This window comes from Nycticebus coucang, chromosome 17 (assembly GCF_027406575.1).
Source record: "Nycticebus coucang isolate mNycCou1 chromosome 17, mNycCou1.pri, whole genome shotgun sequence".
In the NCBI taxonomy this organism is placed as follows: Eukaryota; Metazoa; Chordata; class Mammalia; order Primates; family Lorisidae; genus Nycticebus; species Nycticebus coucang.
In genome coordinates this window covers 63,938,961-63,961,066 of record NC_069796.1, presented here as the reverse complement: position 1 = coordinate 63,961,066, position 22,106 = coordinate 63,938,961, and the positions used below count along the sequence as shown (strand labels likewise).

Here is a 22,106-nt window from a genome sequence, read left to right as displayed (position 1 = left end):
TCATGGACCTTTAAAGAAAAGCATCCTGTAAATATTGGTTGATAATGATAATGTTCTGAAATTGCCTTTATAGGTTCCTATCCCAGGCTGTCCCTCAGCTTTAAGCTTAAGAGAAACATTGGCTACTTTATCCTGCAAACGTACATGCCTTCCATCCTGATTACCATCCTCTCCTGGGTATCCTTCTGGATTAATTATGATGCTTCAGCTGCAAGAGTGGCATTAGGTAGGCCGTTTTCAACCGCTTGTGGAGTTTGACCCTGTGTGTGCCTGTGTGTGCGTGTGCACGCACATACGCTGCCTTTATCCTGAAACTTATGATGCATGGTGATACTGAACGTTGCATCATACAAGAATTTATCCATGAGACCTCGGGTGATCTGCTTCAGCATTAAATCAATTATACACAAATTAAAACTCTTCCATGTCAGAATTAGATAACTGTATAGCTGTTGATAATGAAATTAGTTTCATCAGTTTGATATTTTTATGGAAACATTTCACATAGTGTTGCTTGCATAATTGTTATATTTGTAACTTTGCCTCTTTACCTAAGACAAGCTCCCTTTCATTTTTTTTTTTTAAGAGACAAAGAGATGTATGTAGTGAATGAATAAGCTGAAAGAATGCTAAACTGTTAATAACATTTTGGAGTAGCATGGCTGAGACAGGAGACCACAAAGTAAGAAAGCTGAGAGATCATCCATGGTATTACTCATCCTCTGCCTGATGCTTTTTCTGTGACAAGAGGAGGAGAATAAATTATATTTCATGAGTATTTTAATTCCAGACAAAGTAAATGTATGGCCTTTTACAAATATTTATTATTTTGAATTTTGACCCCATTTTTCTTAAAATATTGCATTGTTAAGTGCTTTACTAAATCTCAATTTAATTATTAAGTTTCTTATAACAGATATTTATTTATTCAGAAAATATTTATTGAACACCTGATATGTGCTAACCATACTAAGCACTAAGATACAGCAGTCTGCTTCTAGAAGTTATATCTAGCAGGAGAAGACAACATATAGAATGACCATGTAAATTCTGTAATATGACAAATCTATAGAGAGAATAAACAAGGGAAAAGGGGCTTGGGTATGCCAGGGGTGAAGTTTCGAATATTTAGGGCAGATCTCACTCAGAAGTTGTCATAACAACAAAGACTTGGAGATGAAGAGCCAGGCAGGTACCTGGGTGATAATATTCCAGGCTACCACAGGAACAAGTGCAGTGTGGCAGTGGGAAGCAGAGAGGCCAGAGTGAGTTCAGGAGGAGTAGGAAGAGTAATGGGGAAAAGAGGACTAAAAGATCAAAAAGTGGTTCTTGGGTTATGGAAAAGGCTTTGCTTTTATTCTGCATGAAATAGCCATTGAGCAAAGAAGAGACATGATCTGATTTTAGTTTTAAAGGGATCATTTTAGCTGCTGGGCTAATTTGTGTATTAAATTTTGTTGACTCAAGCATGGAAGGAAGGAGAAAGAATAGCCTTCTAGACTGAGTCAAGTCCCTGTGATATCTACTCATACAAGAATGCCTTAGGACTCCCCTGTGTAGACTAACCACAGTCATAATTTATGTAGTTTTAATTATGTTTATTTATTCTCCCGCGGCACTAAATGATCCCCTGGGGAAAGGTCCATGTCCGGTTTTGTGTCTGGTGTCTTACACGCAGAGTGGTACTTATTTTCTGAATAAAAGAATGAATGAATTATCAAATATCTTATTTTTCCAAAGTTAAAATCTGTTGTCCACTTTATGTCTATTAGAGGTACAATAAATAATTTATTTTCTTTTTAAAAGGAATTTTGAAAATGTCTTTTTATGTGAGCAGTTTATGAGATTCAGAAATACTTGAAAAAGAGATTTAGATAAGCAGCAAAATCAGCATTTTCGGTTTTATTATATATTCGTGGTACAGGATAATCTGTAGTTGAACTGATGAAGAAAAAAATGAAACTGAAAAATGTTTCAAAATGACCACTTTAAAGAAGGCATGAGAAATGTAAGACACTGATACCTACAGCAAGGCTTTCTTGGGCTTGCTCAGAATCAAATATTCAAATTTCTTTTTTCTGTGGTTCTTTTATGAGGATGTATAACAAAATTAAAATCATGATACTATTAGAGAGATAACATTAAATCAGAAAACTATGTCCTCTAACAAAATCATAAAAAATGAAATTTAACTTTTGGGAAATGTTGTTGGATAAGTGTTTGAAGGTGTGGTCTCCTCAGTCACATTCTGATTCAAGGATGACCCTGCAGCTGTCCGTTTGTGTGATTGTGACCTCTGAACTTTGTCTATTTTCACATCATTATTTTTCTACACAGCTGAACTTTATCATACTCAGGCCTCTGGACTCACAGTGGTGTTACCATCCAATTACAGCTTTGAAAGAAACTCCTTCCCACTGTCAAAGATATGCACTCAACTGGATGAACAAATGTAGCCTGACCTAGTGTGGCATTTCCCATAAAGAATCTGAAAATACTTCTGTGTTATTTATCTGGGCACTGTATGCCTAACTGTCTAATCCAGCATAGCCCTCCTGTTTCTCTGTTACCCTCCACCTCCAGTTACCAAATGTTAAAAGTCATTCATTGGTATCATCCATCTAATGTATCCATTATTTTCAGTACCGTTGCTGTTGTTTAACTTTATATACCCTTTATCATTTATTTGATTATTCAGAAAACCTCTTAACAATTATTCTTCATTCTTGGCCTTACATGCTTCTCCCCCATCCTCCCCAAGGCTGCCAGCGTGATTGTCCTAAATACAGTTTGTCCACATGCCTCCCTGTTTGAAGCTGGCCAGTGGTGCTCCACATTGCTTTCAATTTTTAGTTCAGACTTCCCCCTGAGTCTCTGTGTATATGGCTCCCCATTATGCAGGCCTTACTTAACATCCACTTTTCTCAGGACTCTTCCCATTCTGCCCATAATGGTTTTCCTAATTTCCTTTTAATGGAAATTGTACTCTGCCCCAAACCAACCTTATATAAAAACCTCTCACCAGTGCCCTTAGGTCTACCATTAACTTTTGACCCTCAGTCCTTGCTTGTCTGAGTAACTCTTACTCATTCTTCAGGAATCAGCTCAATAGTCTGCATTTCTTGATCTGGTCACAGAGCTATGAGGAAGCTAGTGTCTTCCCCATATTCTCAACTTTCACCTTAAACATGTGTCTGTCATAGCATTTAATTCACATTTCTAGCCCTCCACTAGATTATATATAACACACGTAACTATAAATATAAAAATATATTAAAGGAAGGGTTCCAAAATGATCGATGTTTACTCTAGGTTAATTCATGCTTATCTCGAGAGCCTATCATAGGGCTGGTATATGACAAATACCCAATAAGTAGACTGTAGCGTGTATGAGCTAGTGAGTGCAGTTAACCTTTACAGCTATTATGAGAGCAGAAGGAAGATTGCAAGATTATTACACTAACTCTCTCTTTTTCTTTTTTTTTCCAGGAATCACAACTGTCCTAACAATGACCACAATCAACACCCACCTCCGGGAAACTCTCCCCAAAATCCCCTATGTGAAGGCCATTGACATGTACCTGATGGGGTGCTTTGTCTTCGTTTTCATGGCCCTTTTGGAATATGCTTTGGTCAACTACATCTTCTTTGGGAGGGGGCCCCAGCGCCAAAAGAAAGCAGCTGAGAAGGCTGCTAGTGCTAACAATGAGAAGATGCGCCTGGATGTCAACAAGGTACATTTGGAGAACAATCCTTGCTTGCTTTTTAAGTTCATAGAAGAATGCTAGCAATATAGTTAATGGCTTTGATTAGTAAACAAGGAAACCAAGGCCTGAGGCAGGGAATGGATCATTTTCCCCAGGTAATAAATGATAGAGGCATAATTAGGGCCCATACTCAGAATGTAAGATGTAGATGTCCTTTCCATTAATAGTAGGGTTGCTCAAACTTTAGTCAACTGAACTTCACCTTCATGATTTTTTTCCATATATGAATATAATGTCTATGTTATTTAATTTCTATTTCTTTAAATTTACTCACTTTATTTAAATTTATTTAAAAAGTAAACTTCATGTCATTCTAATCCGTATTACCTTTTACTATAACCTTAAATATAAATAAATACATGCATACACACACATACCATGCTATTAATTTCTTAGTTATAGTACACATAGATGCAGGCTCTGGTCCTAAAATCTACAACTTTCTGCTTGACTTTAAAAAGGAGATAACAATGCGGAACTGTGTGACCTACCCACCAACAACAACAAGCTGAGATTTTTCTCCTTGATGTAATCAGAAGGGTACAAGTGTAGGTCAAAAAAGAGAAATAGTGTGATGAAAATTTATATAAAACCAGTGTATGGTGCCCCATGATTGCATTAATGTACACAGCTATGATTTAATTATAAAAAGAGAGAGAGAGAAATAACTTGCTCCGTAAGTGACACTTAATGATTTGCACATATACCACTTATCATTGCTGTATTTGACTAAACGAGGCCATCATTTTACCTATGTAGGGCCTAGCTGAAGAATTCCCACACAGTTATAAAGCCAGCTCTTTAAGTCAGTAGTTTTCAACCTTTGGTGCCCAGTAGAATGACCTACAGATAATTAAAAATAGTGAAGCCTGGTTCTTCTGATTTGATTGTCTTAGAGTGTGACAGAGCATCATAATTTGTAAAAGTTGCAGCCAAGTGTAACAATCACCACTTTGAGGATTTTGACAGCAGCCCAAATTGAGTTTTCCCTAGTTACTCTCAAAATTAACATCACCTGGCTGCCTGTTATATAGAATTTTCTATACTAACAGAAAAGTTGTGTATGTATTTCCCCATAGTTCAAATTTAGGCCCTTAGAAATCCTGTTTGAATATCTGCCCTAAGTAGTGTTTATAGCATAGTATGCAGTGATGGATTTAGTAAATAGTTAATAGGGACTTGGAAAACCATAATCCTTTTAAACCATTTGGAATATTTAATCATAATGATAATTGATTATTTTATTGGCTTTTTAATGTTTCTAACTTCCATTTAATTCTGAGGATAGCACACCATTAATAATATCTACCATTGGGTTTTATTTGAAACAAACCCTGTGGAAGCTTCCAGCTCAGTAATGTTTTTCATATATCCATAGGTCTAATAATTGGACTACTCTCTAATCAAAGACACTTTTTCTCAGAAGATGCTATTTACAATGATGCAAATTTTAAGTATGGCCTTTGAAAGCCAAAAAGCCATGGATCTAGCAAATTATAGATTTCTTTCCCATGCTGAATATTTTACTTATTGGAATCTGTCAATAGATTCCAACCCACCATATGGCTCTCTCAGGCTGTCAAATGAAAGAGTGCTTTTTAAACATATTCTCCAATTTTCTTAATATAATAGTTTTAGTAAAGAAAAGAGAAAAAATAAATAATACTGTCTTATATGACTGCAGTTTTAAATGAGTCTATATCAGTGGCATAATGCAAGGCTGACTTAAGATGAAATCTGATCTCTTTTCATTTTCATCTACCCTTTTTTATACCAATTTGCATTTAAATGACAAATTTAAGATCTAAGGAGTAGAGACTTTATACACACTAGACCTGGAGAGCTTCAGATGGTTCTAAATTGAATTGTACTGAGATGGAGGTAGAGAAAGGCTCACGGTCAGGTACTTCCTAGTGGTGAAAAGCCCATCCTCTTGGCTAGAGGATTGACAATTAAAGTGAAAGAATATGAGGGATCAAAAAAGATACCTAGAGATCTTCTAGAGCAGTAGTTCTCAAAACAGAACATTTTTTTGTTGTTGTTCTCCCAGAGGATTTTTGTCAATGCCTGGAGACATTTTTGGTGGTTACAAACCCAGTATGAAAGGGTGGAGGAAATTCCACATTGGGTTCTGATTATATATGCAGCGGCCTGGGTGCTGCTAACCACCCTGTAATACACAGGGTAGCCTCCCGATACAAAAAAGTTAGCCAGCCCCAAAGCATCCAACTCTCTGGTTTCAAATATGAGAAACCGAAGCCTAGAAAAAATAACATGCTCATCCTTTTCTTAATTACTCTTTAACAAAACCAGTTTCTCCATTTTCTTTACAGCAGTATGTGTAAGGGTCAAGACATTAGTAAGTATGATTTAGCACAATGATTCTGAGCAAATATTTTGGAGTCAGTCAAGTTCAGTATTTATCCTCCCATTTAATAGCTATGTGACAGTAAACATAACAAAAAATAAAATCAGCCTCTTTGGCCCTTCAATTCCCTCATTTGTAAAGTAGGATTAATTCCTCTCTCAAAAGGTCATTGGGAAGATACAGTGATTAATGTGTAAAGCAGGCAACTTAGTTCACAGTGCATGGCAAGCATTCAAAAACTAGTAAATATTAATAAAATATTAAAGTACTATAAATGCTAGGCATTATTAGTCTTTAAATTAAAATTTACTGTCTCTGAACTTATTGGGGATGCTTCTTATACATATCTTTTATGTGCTTTATTTAGCATGTAGGATGTAATTGTGCCCTTAAAGGAGAGTATTTTTTAGAGAGGGATGTTTTATATCAGAAGTTTGAAATTCAAACTCAGGAAATCACTTTTCAAAGAGATTTATTTAGCTGTAAAACATCTATGGCAAATCAACTGTCAAATTTTATCAATTATTTCTTAGGCTAGAATACCTACAAGCCATCTTGACTAGATTAAAACAGAAAAGTGACCATCTAACATTGTAGACTCCTACAGTTTCTTTTTTCACCAAGCATAAAAGGTGAGAGGTTCACACTGGTCTCTAATTACACAGTACAGTCTTTTGTGTCAGGGTCATGAATAATGCCACTCTAGTTCTTAACAGGAATGTCCCTTCTTTCCAATTGTAATTCTAAAGAAGCTAAGTATTGTTGGCTGCTCTGGAAAAATCAGTCACTAGTAGAGGGATTGAACTTTTCCCCTTCCTTTGGTGATTTTCTAGAGATGGAAGTGGTGTGTCAGATCATCTTAAGTGATTTTTAAACTGTGCTCTGTCCTGAGGTCAGGGAAGGATGACAGTGGGAGTCCTGCCCAGGTGGGAGACAAATGTTGATTTAGGAAATACTTTTGCATTTTCCCATTCTCTTTTCTTTATTAATTTTCCTTATATTTTTGTTTTAAGATGGGAATTTGCAGCTCTTAAAATAATAATTCCTGTCCTATGATTTGACTGATGCAAAAAATATTCCTATTAGAGAAAGTGAAATAGCCAAGATTTTATAGCAAAATTAATAAAATTTCTGAGATGTGATCTAGGTTTTCCTGTACTTATTCAGTGTGCTAGCCAATGAAAGAAATGAAATAAAATTGAAAAGCTAATTCCACATTAGTCCATGCATTCAGCTCAGTTCATCGGAAAGTTCCCACCTTATCCGCACATCAAAGTCCATAAGCAAGTCACTTTCACTGTCTTCCAGTTGTAAAGTACTAACATTAAAAATAGACATTAAAAATAAGACAAAGATGAGGTCTAGTGAATAATTTTTCCCAAGTGTCCTCTGGCGTAGTTAAAAACATAATTTCTATCCTAGTATCAAGAGAGTCCTTTGTGTCCTTTGCATTCTTCTATTTTTGTGTGTACATGTGTATGTTTCCTCATAGAATTTGCCTTTGATTGATTTCACCCACTGTTCTTGCTCATAACCTCAAATTTTCAACTCTCTTTATTTTTCTTTTAAGCTTATTTGGTGTCTTTGTTTACTTTTCTGCTAATTACTGAGTATATGCCTACTTGAGAATCTAGTTATTTTTGCCTTGGTTCTTGGATATCTGAAATGCCTCCAATAAACTTATTGTATCAAGAAAACTAAAACCAACAGCTTTCTAAATAAAGCTTCACCAAAGACATCTCCACTGGAGGGTGTTCTTTGTTTTTCATTCATGAATTCTCTTTATGTTGTCCTTATCCAGTGTATCTATTCTTTTGTAATGCAAAGCCACTAAGACCCTTTCGATCTCTTTTATTCCCACTGCCTGGAATTTGATTTTTTTATTAATACATTTTTAAAAAACAACTAATTAGAATTTTTATTCTCTGTTAGCATTGGTCTTTCCTTGTGTTTTCTAAAGACCGGTAGCATTTGTCTATATCCAATTTACATGAACCATCCGTCCAAATCTAGTGGCATCAGTCGACTTAATTAGCACATTCTCTACTTTGTCTTCCAGATTTTTTATAAAGATATTAAACAAAATGGGACCCAATATCGATCCTTGTGGGACCCTACTGGAAACCTCTCCCCAACTAGACGGACTACCAATTACGATTTCTCTCTGTATACGGTTAGATAGCCAGTTTTTAATCCATTTATTTGTATTTCTGTTGGAGCCAATTTGTTTAGCTGTTCCCTTTAAAATAATGTATGGTGTCTTTGCAGATAGCCTACGGACTTGTACTCACCGAGACTTGGGAATAAGTTAAAATTTTTTCATGAGGCCATAGTGGGTTTTTCCCAGGTTCATTTTATCAGTATAGCTAAGGTGAAGCTGAGCTTCAATACTCAATTCAGTAATTATTGTTGTGCTAGAAAAAGAAACTAAATGGACCACTTTGAGATTCATTTTCATTTGTCCTGAGAGGAGAGAGTATCATTACTTCTTAGTTTTATTGCTATGTTTTATTTTTGGAGTTTATGTTTTTATTTATTTCTTTGGGATTAAGCAAGTAGACAATTAAACATTTGTTCTCTTGGTTGACTCAGAGTTTAGGAGCTTATTTAGATTAGTTATTCATGTCTAAGATTATTATACTTGCATCAAGTCCTCGTTGATTTGTTTTTGTTATTCATTTTACAATCAGTAGTATTTTGGTAGGCCTGACACTATTATAACAACAGATAAGAGACAAGAATTTAGATTATTTCTTACTAAAATTCTTGACTTAAGTGGACTCCAAAAGAAAAAAAAAAGGCCTATTTTTGTCTCAGTCTTAAAGTTTAGTTTCTGAATCCTCATGTTTTGTAATATTAATGGTGGTAGATTGCCATTTGTATTGCTCTCCAATTGGAGGAATGAGGAGGAAGATAATAACTGTCACCATTCCACCTTATCATCCACTGTTCGTTCACTCCAGTTTTTAAATATCTATTTCTTGATAAAGCACTGAACAATATTGAATGTTTGTGAATATTTCCTATGAGGACTTGATGCTAGATGATCTTTCATTATAATATTTCTTAATTATTGCGCTCTTATTTAATTTTATTGCTCTGACTCCAAAGGCCTTGATACCTCATTGTTGTCGTCTTTGGGGTGGGGGAAGTAGGTATGGATAACCTATTAAATTGCTACTTTGTTACTTTTTAACTATTTCTTGCTGTGTTATGTAGTAAGAGTCCAATAAATGGTAAATAGTTATATTTTAAGAGAAGAGATGTTTCAAACATGGTTAATCACTATTTTAGTCCTAATCCCTTAAATATCCCAGCAACTGCTATGTTTATCCTCTCAAACTATATCATTTATGTTGTTGCTGCTGTTGCTATTTTTTTTAACCATAGCTTTAATTTCAACAAAAGTTGAAATTTCAACAACTTTTGTTGAAATTAAAGTAGACTGCTTTGATAGGGGCATCATTCTGAGTAGAATTTTAATTGCAAAAGAAAACGTGTATGAAAGTTGGAATTTGGGTTAATGATGAAAATGGTTGAAGAATGTGGTATTTATTTTTTATTTATTTTTTATTTTTTTTGGCTGGGGCTGGGTTTGAACCCACCACCTCTGGCATATGGGGCCAGCACCCTACTCCTTTGAGCCAAAGGGGTTAATTACAAAAGAAAACATGTATGAAAGTTAGAGTTTGGGTTTATGATGAAAATGATTGAAGAATGTTGTAGTTTTCAAAACAAAATCAAAGCACACTATGTGATTGGTCTAATGACTGAATAAAGCCAGTCATTAGAAGACTATGAAAAGACTATTCCTCTTTGGTGAACTAAATCATTCAGTTGATAGCTTACAAAAGTTAATCCTCTCTAATCCCATGATTTGAACTCTTGTTGCTCAAGAACTCTTCCTCTATTATATAAAATATTATGTTAAAGGTAATGTTCAAGGAAACTGAATTTTTATAGATGAAGATGTGAATTTTCATGTTTTCTGCTACTTTTCTCTGTTTAGTATGTCTTTATTTTGTTCTTTGAGTCCTCTTTTAAGTTCATAGTTAGACTGTAAGATAAGGACTAGTACTTAAAAGTTCAAATAATGAGGATTTCTATTAAACCTGAAATCTGTAAAACATCAAGATGTATGCAAACAATCCTAAGAGGCACTGGGAAAATTGATGGATTTAGAGTCACACTGAAGAGGGTTTATGTTTAGGCATTGTCTTTCCTAGGCTGAGGGACATTGGACATGTTTAACCTTTACAATCTTTAAATCACTCAACTAAAAACAAACAAAAAACCCCCCACTAATTTCTGCTTTAATATGAGCTGCTGAAAGGCTTAAGTGAGATAATTATATAAGGGCCATACAAATTACCAGGCAAAGAACATTCAATTAATAGTTGTAATTGTTCTGGAGATCATGGCAAGCAGTGTATATCTTTCTCAATTTTTATCTCCATAGCTAATTTTCTGATTATAAAACTAATAATCATTCTTAAAAATATGTTCCAAAGATAGTGAAAACCATCTACGTGTACCACTACAGATACAGTCACATTAGTATGGCCTTTTATTCACATCCCTTATAGTGACATCCTTTATAAGTAACCACAATTTACTATTGTATATGCTATTATTTCCACTTACCTGTTTGCTTCTTTAAGGACAGGTATACTTCATAGCTATGAGATATTTAATTGAATGAAACTACCTTAATTTATTTAATATTTATCTAATGAACGTTGACTGAATTAATTTAATATTTATTTAATGAACATATTTATTTGCATTGTTTCTTTGTGTTTTTCCACTGTAAACACCCTAAAATAAGCATCACTTTGGTGACATGTTTGTACCCCATTGTTCCTAAAACATTTCTTTTTTTTTTTTTTTTTTTTTTTTGTAGAGACAGAGTCTCACTGTACCGCCCTCGGGTAGAGTGTCGTGGCGTCACACGGCTCACAGCAACCTCTTAACCCTTGGGCTTACGCGATTCTCCTGCCTCAGCCCCCCGAGCAGCTGGGACCACAGGCGCCCGCCACAACGCCCGGCTATTTTTTGGTTGCAGTTTGGCCGGGGCTGGGTTTGAACCCGCCACCCTCGGCATATGGGGCCGGCGCCCTACTCACTGAGCCACAGGCGCCGCCCCCTAAAACATTTCTTAAAATAGAATTACTGGATTCAAAATGAGGTGCCTTTAAAATGGTGATTTATATTTTGAGATTATTCCCTATAAAAGTTATACTGTAGTTTTCTACGGCATCATCTGAGAGAGTGGCAGTGTATACACACACAAACATATACAAATATGTGCACACACAGTCACCCTGCTCCCCAAATGAGGAAGAAACAGAAACCATGTTTAACCATGGCCAACTGTGACAAGTGTTGGCAAAACGGAAAGATAAAAGAATCCAAAAATGCACGTGCAGTTTCTCTCCTCTCCATCCAAAAGCCATTAAGACTAAACAATAGAAAAACAAAACACAAACAATCAAAACCCAGCTCAAATTGAGAGATTGCTAAGATGCTTAAGTAGAGCCAGTTATCAGTGCAAACAAATTCAAGGGAAATCTGCCCAAGCTATCTTTGTACAAATGGGAAGACCTGATAAGGATCTATCAAGTTGAAGCATCTAGATAGAGAAACATCATGGATCTATGCGAGAAAATTACCTCATGGGAAGGAACTCAATGTGCAAAATGTCGATAATGGCCCTTCTATTAAAATGTATTTCAGAATAAACAAAAGTTTTTCTTAACAAATTTTTTTCTCTTCAAAAATTGAAAGAACATATGAAATAAAAGCTGAAGGTTAAGATAATAAATAAGTAGAAATTCAAAGGGAGAAAATGAAGGACAAGCAATCTTTATGGAAACTAATAAATGAATCCAAAACAGTAAGAGAATCGATATGGTAAAAAAACAAAAATCAAAGTTGTATAAAATCATGCCAAATGCAGAGGAAAAAATATGTTGAGATAAAAATCACTTAAACATAATAAATATACAAGACAGATACCATGGGTCAAACCTGCATGACCTTAGTGTACAATGGAAAAACTGGAATAGATAAAAATATTTGAATCTAATACCAGTAACTAATTATAATGATGTTGATCATAAGCACTTCTTGAATGCCTATTACATGCCTAGACACCTTACATTTATTATTGTACTGTATGTGGTCCTCATTATTACCTCATGTTGTTATAGTTGTGATGTTATAGGTCACAAGCTGAGATCCAGAGACAGTCAAGTCATGGTTGAACAAAAAATATAACTCCAGAAGCTGCTTTCTTAACCATTATGTGATACATTATATGTTTGTACATACCTGTTGTGAATTCATTAATCCCATAAGTGTATTACAGGTATGTGTAAGCTCCAAAGGAATGCACTGAGTTCCAAGATAAAAATTATACAATTTTGTTAACACCTTACATATCCTTCTGAAATCACTAAACTTCTAGAAAGAAAAAGTGGATGTCCTTCAATGAAGAGAAAAAGAGATAGGAGATAGGTCTCCAACTTCTCTACAATAATATTCAACTTGATAAGACAATGGAAAAATGTTTACAGGTTTCTGAATGGGACAACATGTAACCTAAGCATATTATTATTGATATAAAGTCAAAAAAGAAGATATTCTATCCTCAATATGCAAAATTTAAGAGAACATAATATCCATCAATTTTTATTTATAAGAAATAATGTCTTAATACAACGATCTGTCCCCAGCAAAAGGTAATCAAAAAACTTTAGAATAGAAAAGCCCCATGTTCTAACAGAATCAAAGATAGCATTTAAAAGCTATCTTTGCTATCTAACTTCAGAAAATAAGGTTTCTGAATAAAGCATAATGGAAATATTTTTAAGAGTTAGATACTGACAATGTGTAAAAATAATAAGTCAGAAATATTCATCTTATAATGTAAGATGAATCCCTTATGGAAAGGGATTATTGAAGAAAGAGTAAATATTTGCTAATTCATAACAAGGACTTAGTATTTATCATTTTATTTTTAGAATTTATGAATTAAGAAGTTGAAGATTAATAATATCGTTAAATTAATGTCGGTAATTATCATGACAGTGTTTTACAAGGGGTTGCTCATAGACAGGCTACATGAGAGTCACCTGGGATACTTGCCCAAAAGTAGATTCAACCTGAGACATTGCACATCAAAATTTTTAGTGGAGAAAGGTCAGAAAATCACATGATTATCCCTCATATTTTTGTGGTATACATTAAGTGTGAAAGTCTGAAGATTATTACAGCAAAAGAAAAAAAACTGGATGTACATCTTACAAAAATTTTATAGAACCTAAAGGATATAAACATAAAGATGAGGGGAAATTTAAAAAAAGATAAAGATGATGTGATTAAATCCAATGTTGGAAATAAGAATAAGGATGACTGAATAGCAATTGTGAAAAAGAAATTAAGATGACAAAATTAAGACCAAGCTTATCTTTCTACACGAGATCTGTATCAACTCACCTATCACATGAATAAGATTCTCAGATTTAATCAAGCAACTAACCCAGTAAAATGCTTTTTATTAACCTAACCTCTGCGGTAAAGGTATTGGAAAATGTTCTAATTAAAGTCCCAGGTGTAAACAAGTGAGGCAAATACAAATCTAAAGAAAGCCAAGAAATTATTATTACTATATTACAATGAATTTAAGGTTAAAAAAATCAAGATCAAAAAATATTTTTATAATTATAATAATTATTCAAAATAAAGATATCACTTTAAATTAATATAATTAAGATCAAAATACCATTCAAATAAATTCAAGTGATAGCAAATCAAAAGAAGAAATTACAAAAACCTTAAGTACTGTATCTATAAAGTTTATCATTTGTATAAACTCTTTTATATATAACTTAAATGTGAAAGATACTAATACAATAAAAATAAATTGAAGAAAGTAATAATAAATACTTTATAATTAATCCTCAAAGATATGGTGAAAATAGCAGTGTCAAAGTTGCTTCAAACACACTTCTAGCAAGTAATTTTAAAAAGTGAATTAAACATACAATTCAAAAAGTTAGAGAAAGAGCAAGAAAATATTTAAGGAAAACAGGAAGAAATCATAAATATCAGTTATACATTAACAAATCAGGAAATCAAAATGAAATAACCCACAAATAAATCAGAGTTAGTTCTATACAAATATTTAACTAGAAAGAGAATAATTTTAAGGAATGGCGTATGAAGGAATTAAGAAGGGAGGTAATATGAATAGGCTAAAGTAGAAATTTTTGTAAAAGTATGGCAATTATACAGAAACATGAAACTAAAATATGTGCATGAAAATTATGCATATATCTTAGAAAATATGAAGACACATGACATCCTTAGGAAACATAAATTAGCAAACTAAACTTAGAAGACATAGCTAAGAAACACAGAACCTACTAACCAAAAATAAATTTAAGGAAACTGACAAGAAAATATAACTCCCACTCCAAAAGAACATGTGGTCCAAAAGGTTTCAACAATAAATAATATCAAATACAAGAATAATATTATAATCCTTATAATATTAATATTATATTAATTAATTAATTATAAGATACAATATATCTTATTGTATAAGTCCAAAGAGTGAAAAACTTGTTTCTTAAAAATATTTTAAAAGTTTCAAGTACATAAGGAGAATATATTGCTTATAAAAATTTGAAACCTTTTACCCTTTCAATGGATACTAAAAAGGCTATTAGTAAAAATTCAGTATTCATTCTTGGTTATAAATTTAAAATCCCTTAGGCAATTAGAAAGCAATGAATATTTTCTTGCCATGGTTTCTCTCTTTCTGTCTCTGTACTGGCCTATCTAACCACAAGCTCCATCCCCTGCCTCTTGTCTTGGGATGGAGCAGTAAAGGCTGAAACAAGATTTGGGTGTGAATGCTCACCGTCACTGTTACTTCACTTTATTATTATTATTTTTTTTATTGTTGGGGATTCATTGAGGGTACAATCAGCCAGGTTACACTGATTGCAATTGTTAGGTAAAGTCCCTTTTGCAATCATATCTTGCCCCCATAAAGTGTGACACACACCAAGGCCCCACCCCCCTCCCTCCCTCTCTCTTTCTGCTTCCCCCCCCATAACCTTGTCATTAATTGTCCTCATATCAAAATTGAGTACATAGGATTCATGCTTCTCCATTCTTGTGATGCTTTACTAAGAATAATGTCTTCCATGTCCATCCAGGTTAATACGAAGGATGTAAATTCTCCATTTTTTTTTAATGGCTGAATAGTATTCCATGGTATACATATACCACAGCTTGTTAATCCATTCCTGGGTTGGTGGACATTTAGGCTGTTTCCACATTTTGGCAACTGTAAATTGAGCTGCAATAAACAGTCTAGTACAAGTGTCCTTATGATAAAAGGATTTTTTCCCTTCTGGGTAGATGCCCAGCAATGGGATTGCAGGATCAAATGGGAGGTCTAGCTTGAGTGCTTTGAGGTTTCTCCATACTTCCTTCCAGAAAGGTTGTACTAGTTTGCAGTCCCACCAGCAGTGTAAAAGTGTTCCCTTCTCTCCACATCCACGCCAGCATCTGCAGTTTTGAGATTTTGTGATGTGGGCCATTCGCACTGGGGTTAGATGATATCTCAGGGTTGTTTTGATTTGCATTTCTCTACATATATAGAGATGATGAACATTTTTTCATGTGTTTGTTAGCCATTTGTCTGTCATCTTTAGAGAAAGTTCTATTCATGTCTCTTGCCCATTGATATAAGGGATTGTTGGCTTTTTTCATGTGGATTAATTTGAGTTCTCTATAGATCCTAGTTATCAAGCTTTTGTCTGATTGAAAATATGCAAATATCCTTTCCCATTGTGTAGGTTGTCTCTTTGCTTTGGTTATTGTCTCCTTAGCTGTACAGACTAGCCATTGCGATTTTATGAGAGAAAGTAAAGGACGTAAAAAAGGAGAAGTAATTTCATTGTTAAACAAACAAAAAGAAATATTTAAGCAAAAAAGAAGGGAATTAACTGGGAAAAACCAGTGGAAACGTGAGATTAGAGAAGTTTCCATAGCTTCATATATATGTATGTATGTATGTATGTATGTATGTATATACATCATAGCTCACAGCAACCTCCAACTCTTGGGCTTCTGCAAACCTCTTGCCTCAGTTTTTCTATTTTTAGTAGAGACAGGGTCTTGCTTTTGCTCAGGCAGATCTCAAGCTCCTGAGCTCGAGTAGTCCATCCCCCTCAGCCTCCCAGAGGGCTAGGATTACAGGTGTGAGCCACCCTACCTGGCCATAGCTTCCAATATAAAGAGTATATAAATAATAACAAAAGAATAATGAAGGACGTAAAAGAGCCCTTTTATCGATAATAAGGTTTTAATGGAAAAAAATCCTTTTTAAAAAAACTTTTTTTTTTCTTTTGAGACAGAGTCTCACTATGTCGCCCTCAGTAGAGTGAAGTGGCGTCACAGCTCACAGCAACCCTAAACTCTTGGGCTTAAGCAATTCTCTTGCCTTAGCCTCCCAAGTAGCTGGGACTACCAGCGCCCGCCACAAAAAATATATATTTTTTAAAGATATAATTTTTAAAAGATCAAGTATTTGTGAAGTATTCTGAGTTTATTGTAAATTCATAGTATATCAATGGGCTATACTTTTGGTTTTTGTTTGGTTGGTTTTTATTTCTGATTAATCCGAAGGTACAAATAACCAGGTCACAATATTTGATCGAGTTTGCTAGGTAGAGTCTCTCTTGCAGTTATGTCCTGCACCCAAAAGATGTGCCTACCCCCTACATTGTGCCCATTCAGTGGGAGCACCCCAAACCCTTCTGCCCCTTCTGTTTCCCCCTCCCTCCAACTTGAAATGTGTTTTTTCTCTTCTGTGGATGCTAATTAGATCATCTACTGGCTTCATAGTACTATTGAGTACATTGTATATTTGCTTTTACATTTGTATAATACTTTATTGAGATGAATGTGTTTCACCACCATCCAGGTTAATACCAAAGATGTAAAGTCTGCATCTTTTTATGCCTGAGTAATATTCCATGGTATACATATACCACAGTTTGTTAATCCATTCATGAGTTGATGGGCACTTACGCTGTTTCCACATCTTGGCAACTGTATTTTAAGCCTCAATAAATGATTTAGTGCATATTGCTTTGGTGAATTGTTTTAGAAACTTGACATAGTCATTCTAAAGTTTATTTAAAAGGAAAATATATATATGAAGAATCAGGGAAATAAAAAATAGTGACAGAATAATATCTCTACTAGAAGTATAAATGTGTTACAGAACCACAGAAATTAACTTGGAAACATAATAAAATTATGTTCTTAAAAAAGTATAATTTAACATCATTGGGAACATGTGAATTATATAAAAAATAGCAATCATTTGGGAATATTTAAATGGAGTACCATATATATCTAACCGACCTCTGCCTCCAAATTGAATTTTTTTTATTAAATCATAGCTGTGTACATTACAAATTAAATTTTATATAAGTCAAAGATCTGAATGTTTTTCTAAAAAAGTAAAAATACATCAAAGGCAAGAGTAATTGTTTTTATTTTTTAAATTTAATTGTAATGATTAATTTCGAGATGAGGTTTTGCTATATTGACTGAAGTAAGACAGTACTCCTACCTCAGCTTCCCCAGTATTTATGTTGTCCAATTATTTGTACTTTTGCAATTTGAAGGTTTTCTAGATGGCTAAATTTCCTCTTAAAACTCTAGTTAAGCATCTGGTCTAATACATTTTTCTGAGAGTTTTTTTTATACTTAATTCAGTGTTTCATGTTTTACTTTTAATTAATCTTGAATAGTGTGTTATTATATAATATTGGTCAATTTTATATTTTCAAGAGATAAAACAAATAGCAGAAACATTTATTTATTTTTGAATCTTTTTTTCCAGTGGTCACATGTGTAAAATAGGATAGGATGGTAAGGGTACTTCTGTTTCTCACTTTAATTTTATTTTTTCTCACACACACACTCTCTCACCATCCCCACCGCACACAGACAAACCACATACAAACAAAATTCCTGTGTTTTTAAATTCATATATCACATAACCAGAATAACCCAAGATAATTACAGCCTCATATAAATATCATGCTGCACTTTTCTAGTGATTTCAAATGATTGTTTCTGTCAGGAAAGACTGAAAGAAGGGAAAACAAACAAGAAAAAAAAGAAAGGACAGAGAAAAAATAAGAAAAGGGAGTCAAATAGGAAGGGAGGGAGGAAGTCAAGAAAGAATAAAGGGGAAAAATAAAGAATGAGAAGGAATGATCCAGCCTGAACAGAAGCTGCTCTGCCCTGGGTGTAGGCAAGCCCTGGCTAATGGCCTATTGTGTTGTCATTGTTGCCAGAGATAACAGGATTCCAGTGACACACAGACAAGACCTATAATATTTTTTCCAAGCTTGTACATACGTATAACAACATTGCTCATGGCTCTCTGCAGATAGGAGTCCCCATGAATAAAAAGTAATTATCAAAATCAGTGCGGTACGCTGAGGCTCAGGAAACGGGATTCAACTCTCAACTCTGACATATGCTGTCTAAGATCTCAGTCGCCTTAAAAAGCACTTAGTTATTCTTAGTAAAGTATATCAAGAATGGAAGAAAAAGTACCCAATGTACTCAGCCCTACTATGAAACTAATTTAGGGCTTTCACACGAAAGCTATAACCCAGTCACAACCTAAGAATAGGGGGAAGGGGGAAAGGGAGGGGAAGGTGGGGGGAGGTGGGTAGAGGGAAGGGAATTGGTGGGATTACACCTGCGGTGCATCTTACAAGGGTATATGTGAAACTTGGTAAATGTGGAATGTAAGTGTCTTGGCACAGTAACTGAGAGAATGCCAGGAAGGCTATGTTAACCAGTGTGATGAAAGTGTGTCAAACGGTCTGTGAAGCTAGTGAATGATGCCCCATGATCATATCAATGTACACAGCTATGATTTAATAATAAAAAAAAAAAGCGCTTAGTTCTAGCTCTAGGTTTCATTAGTCCCATTGCCATCTCTCATTAAACCAACTTTTATTTTTTTCTACTACAAGTGATTGCTTATTCATCTGCAATTTGTACATGCCTACAAAGAGTATATATCTTACTGTTATTTAAAGATGATTTTCCTTAACAAGTTTTCTTTAGAAAACATGTGGAAAAGAGTCATAGAGAGGAATACTATAATATAATTTCCTGCATTAGAAATAACTATAAGTACTTTGAACCCAATTTCACTCCTAAAAATGACTCATCTGTAATGATTTGTTCTATTTTTTTAAATATCTAGAAAAGAATATTAGGAATATTTCTAACACAAAGAAAAAAATAAGTGAGTTGGTGCATAGCCTAACTAGGCTGATGTAATCATTACACATTGTATGTATCAGAATATCACAGACACTCCATAAATAGGTACAGTTATTATGTATCAATAAAAACTAAAAATAATAAATAATATATATTCTTCTTATACTGGATAAATTAGAATATAAATAGTTTGTAAGTTGTAAAGTAAATAATAAGTAAGAAAGCAGGCTCATTCGATAATAATAATTATCCCGGCATAATATTTATTTATCTCAATAACAACCAGAAACATAGAGGGTAGATATAATTCCCATTTTATAGATGAGAAAGTGGAAACGGACCCCAAAGAATTCGTTGATGAAGCAGGCTCTCAGGAGCTGCTTCAGTCTTACTGCACGTCCTTTTCCTTTGCATGGTCAGTTTCTCTTGGAACCCCTTCTGATTCAGTAAACCTGATCATCTTCTGCCCTGCAAAGAGGCAAAGATGTAAATATGACTCATTTTCTTTCAGTTAGTCTTTTTTTTTTTTTTTCCAGAAGAAGAATCACAACCATTGAATTGAATTTTGTAAACATATTTACTCCATCAGAATACCTAGGTCATGGGTGGTGCCTGTGGCTCAGTGAGTAGGGCACCGGCCCCAAATACCGTGGGTGGCAGGTTCAAACCCAGCCAAACTGCAACAAAAAATAGCTGGGCGTTGTGGTGGGCACCTATGGTCCCAGCTACTCAAGAGGCTAAGGCAAGAGAATAGTCTAAGCCCAGGAATTGAAGGTTGCTGTGACCTGTGACGCCACAGCACTTTACCCAGGGTGATAGCTTGAGGCTCTGTCTCAAAAAAAAAAAGGTATAGGTCACGACAAAGCAAAATTTAATACAACATAGAAAAAGTTTATACGCAGTACTGTGTGGTCTTTCAAAGCAAGGAATATTTCTTTGCCTCTTTGTGTGCTTGGTTTCCATTCTAGAATGTGAAACATAACCACACTGACATAGTTCTACCATTCCCTGGATCTCTACTGGAAGTCAAATCCATCAGTATGGGTTATTGACAGATTTTAAGGATAAATGGTGCAATAGTTTTTAATTTGAAGACAAAGATGTACATTCTGAAGCTCCCGAATTTAGTATAGACTCACATATACTATGGCATTTAATTCTTTTCTTTCTTTTATACATGTCAATACATTGATGTAGTTTACAACATAAATGTATGATTTCAGATTCTAGGAAATTTGGTAGCAGTTCTGGCATTATGAAAGCAATTTTTACTAAGAAAACTCTGGAAAGATTGTGAACTGTTTATTTAAAAAGGAAGGAAGGTGGGAAGAAAGGAAAAGAGAGAAAAAGGGAGATAAAAAAGGAAGGAAGGAAGAGAGGAAAAAGCAAGAGAAAGGGAGAGAAAGCTATTTCTCATGGGCAGATCTGAGGATCAAATGCTGGCATTATATTTTTATTAACTATCTTTTTATGAATATTAAATTATTTTGTAAAAACAAAACAAGTACAGTACCTCCAGTAAGTCTTATGTTCCTAAAGAAATCAGGAATTTTTTATGGCCTCTGCTGAGAAGAGGTTTGCAGGATTACTTGATGCTTATTTAATTTTGGCAAAGGACACCTAGGGAAGCATAACAAAAATGGGCTCTGACATAATTTTGAAATCTCCCTCAGCAATAAACAAGCTGTCTCTTTGCCTCTCAGCACTCCTACTAGCTTCTACTGTGAGGGGTTTCTGGAATTTGGATGGGCTTCAAGGGCACTCTAGCAGGCTCCTGCTGTGGTTTCTTAGGGAAGGGTTTAGGTTAAGCATCTGTGGATCGTGGGAGGGCAAGCCTGCTCACCCCAGCTGCCACCTTGAAAATATACTGTAATAATGAGAAGACTGCTTTATGGAGAATTTCAAGTTTCCTCAGCCCAGGATCAGGGATTATTTAGTTCAACAGTTTAGAATGTAGGCCCCCTGAAGCCAAAGGCATGAGCTGCATTCTGCTCGGAGTTTTTCAGCTACACTTTGCTTGTCTTATAGTAACCAGCCACAGGATAACACAAAACATTTCTCAGGAGGGGCACAGATGTGGAAGGAACATCACAAATGTGTTAATTATTCAGCAAGTGTTAGTCAAATTAATGAGTCTGGAGAAGAGCCTCATGCAGGCAGTTCTGAATTAATCAAACCTGCTTGATTTCGGATGGGGACAGCCCTGAGCCCAAGCTCTGTCATGTCACTTATTTGGCCAGATGCTCCTGGGAAAGCTCAGTGAGCCTGTTTCCTCATTCTTAAAATGGGACTTACAGTTCCTCCCTGAAAAGATGGTTTTAAGGATTGTAAGAGGAAGTATGAAGTACTTGAAACAGTGGCTGGCCTTTGTAAGCAGTAACTATGAAATTAATGTCTACCACCAAAGGAATCCCAAGGGCAGAACTCTGATTTTTCCTTCTTAAGATTTGTATCTAAATTCAGTAGCGTTCTCGCTCTCAGTTTGATGGAGTAGGACACTGCCCGTAGGGTATTCTTTTTCTCTTCCAAATCTATGAAGGTAGATATGATTAGGTTACATAGCTTGCTTTTGTGACGTTAACGTGCAAGTTGTAGTTGTGCTCTACACCCAGGAAGTGTGCCATATA

The 22,106-nt window shown here is 34.8% G+C and overlaps 1 protein-coding gene across 4 annotated transcripts in view; it reads left to right on the top strand.

Annotated features, from left to right (window-relative positions):
• Window positions 1-22,106, top strand: part of GABRB2 (gamma-aminobutyric acid type A receptor subunit beta2) — a 284,112-nt gene that overhangs the window by 229,447 nt on the left and 32,559 nt on the right. For 3 of the 4 annotated variants that reach the window (XM_053567112.1, XM_053567110.1, XM_053567113.1), the window contains exons 8-9: window positions 74-226; window positions 3,490-3,734. In XM_053567112.1, coding sequence (XP_053423087.1) covers window positions 74-226; window positions 3,490-3,734 — 398 coding nt within the window. Of the gene's footprint in view, window positions 1-73; window positions 227-3,489; window positions 3,789-22,106 lie in introns of those variants that run through there. The other variant, XM_053567114.1, reaches the window with a different exon arrangement.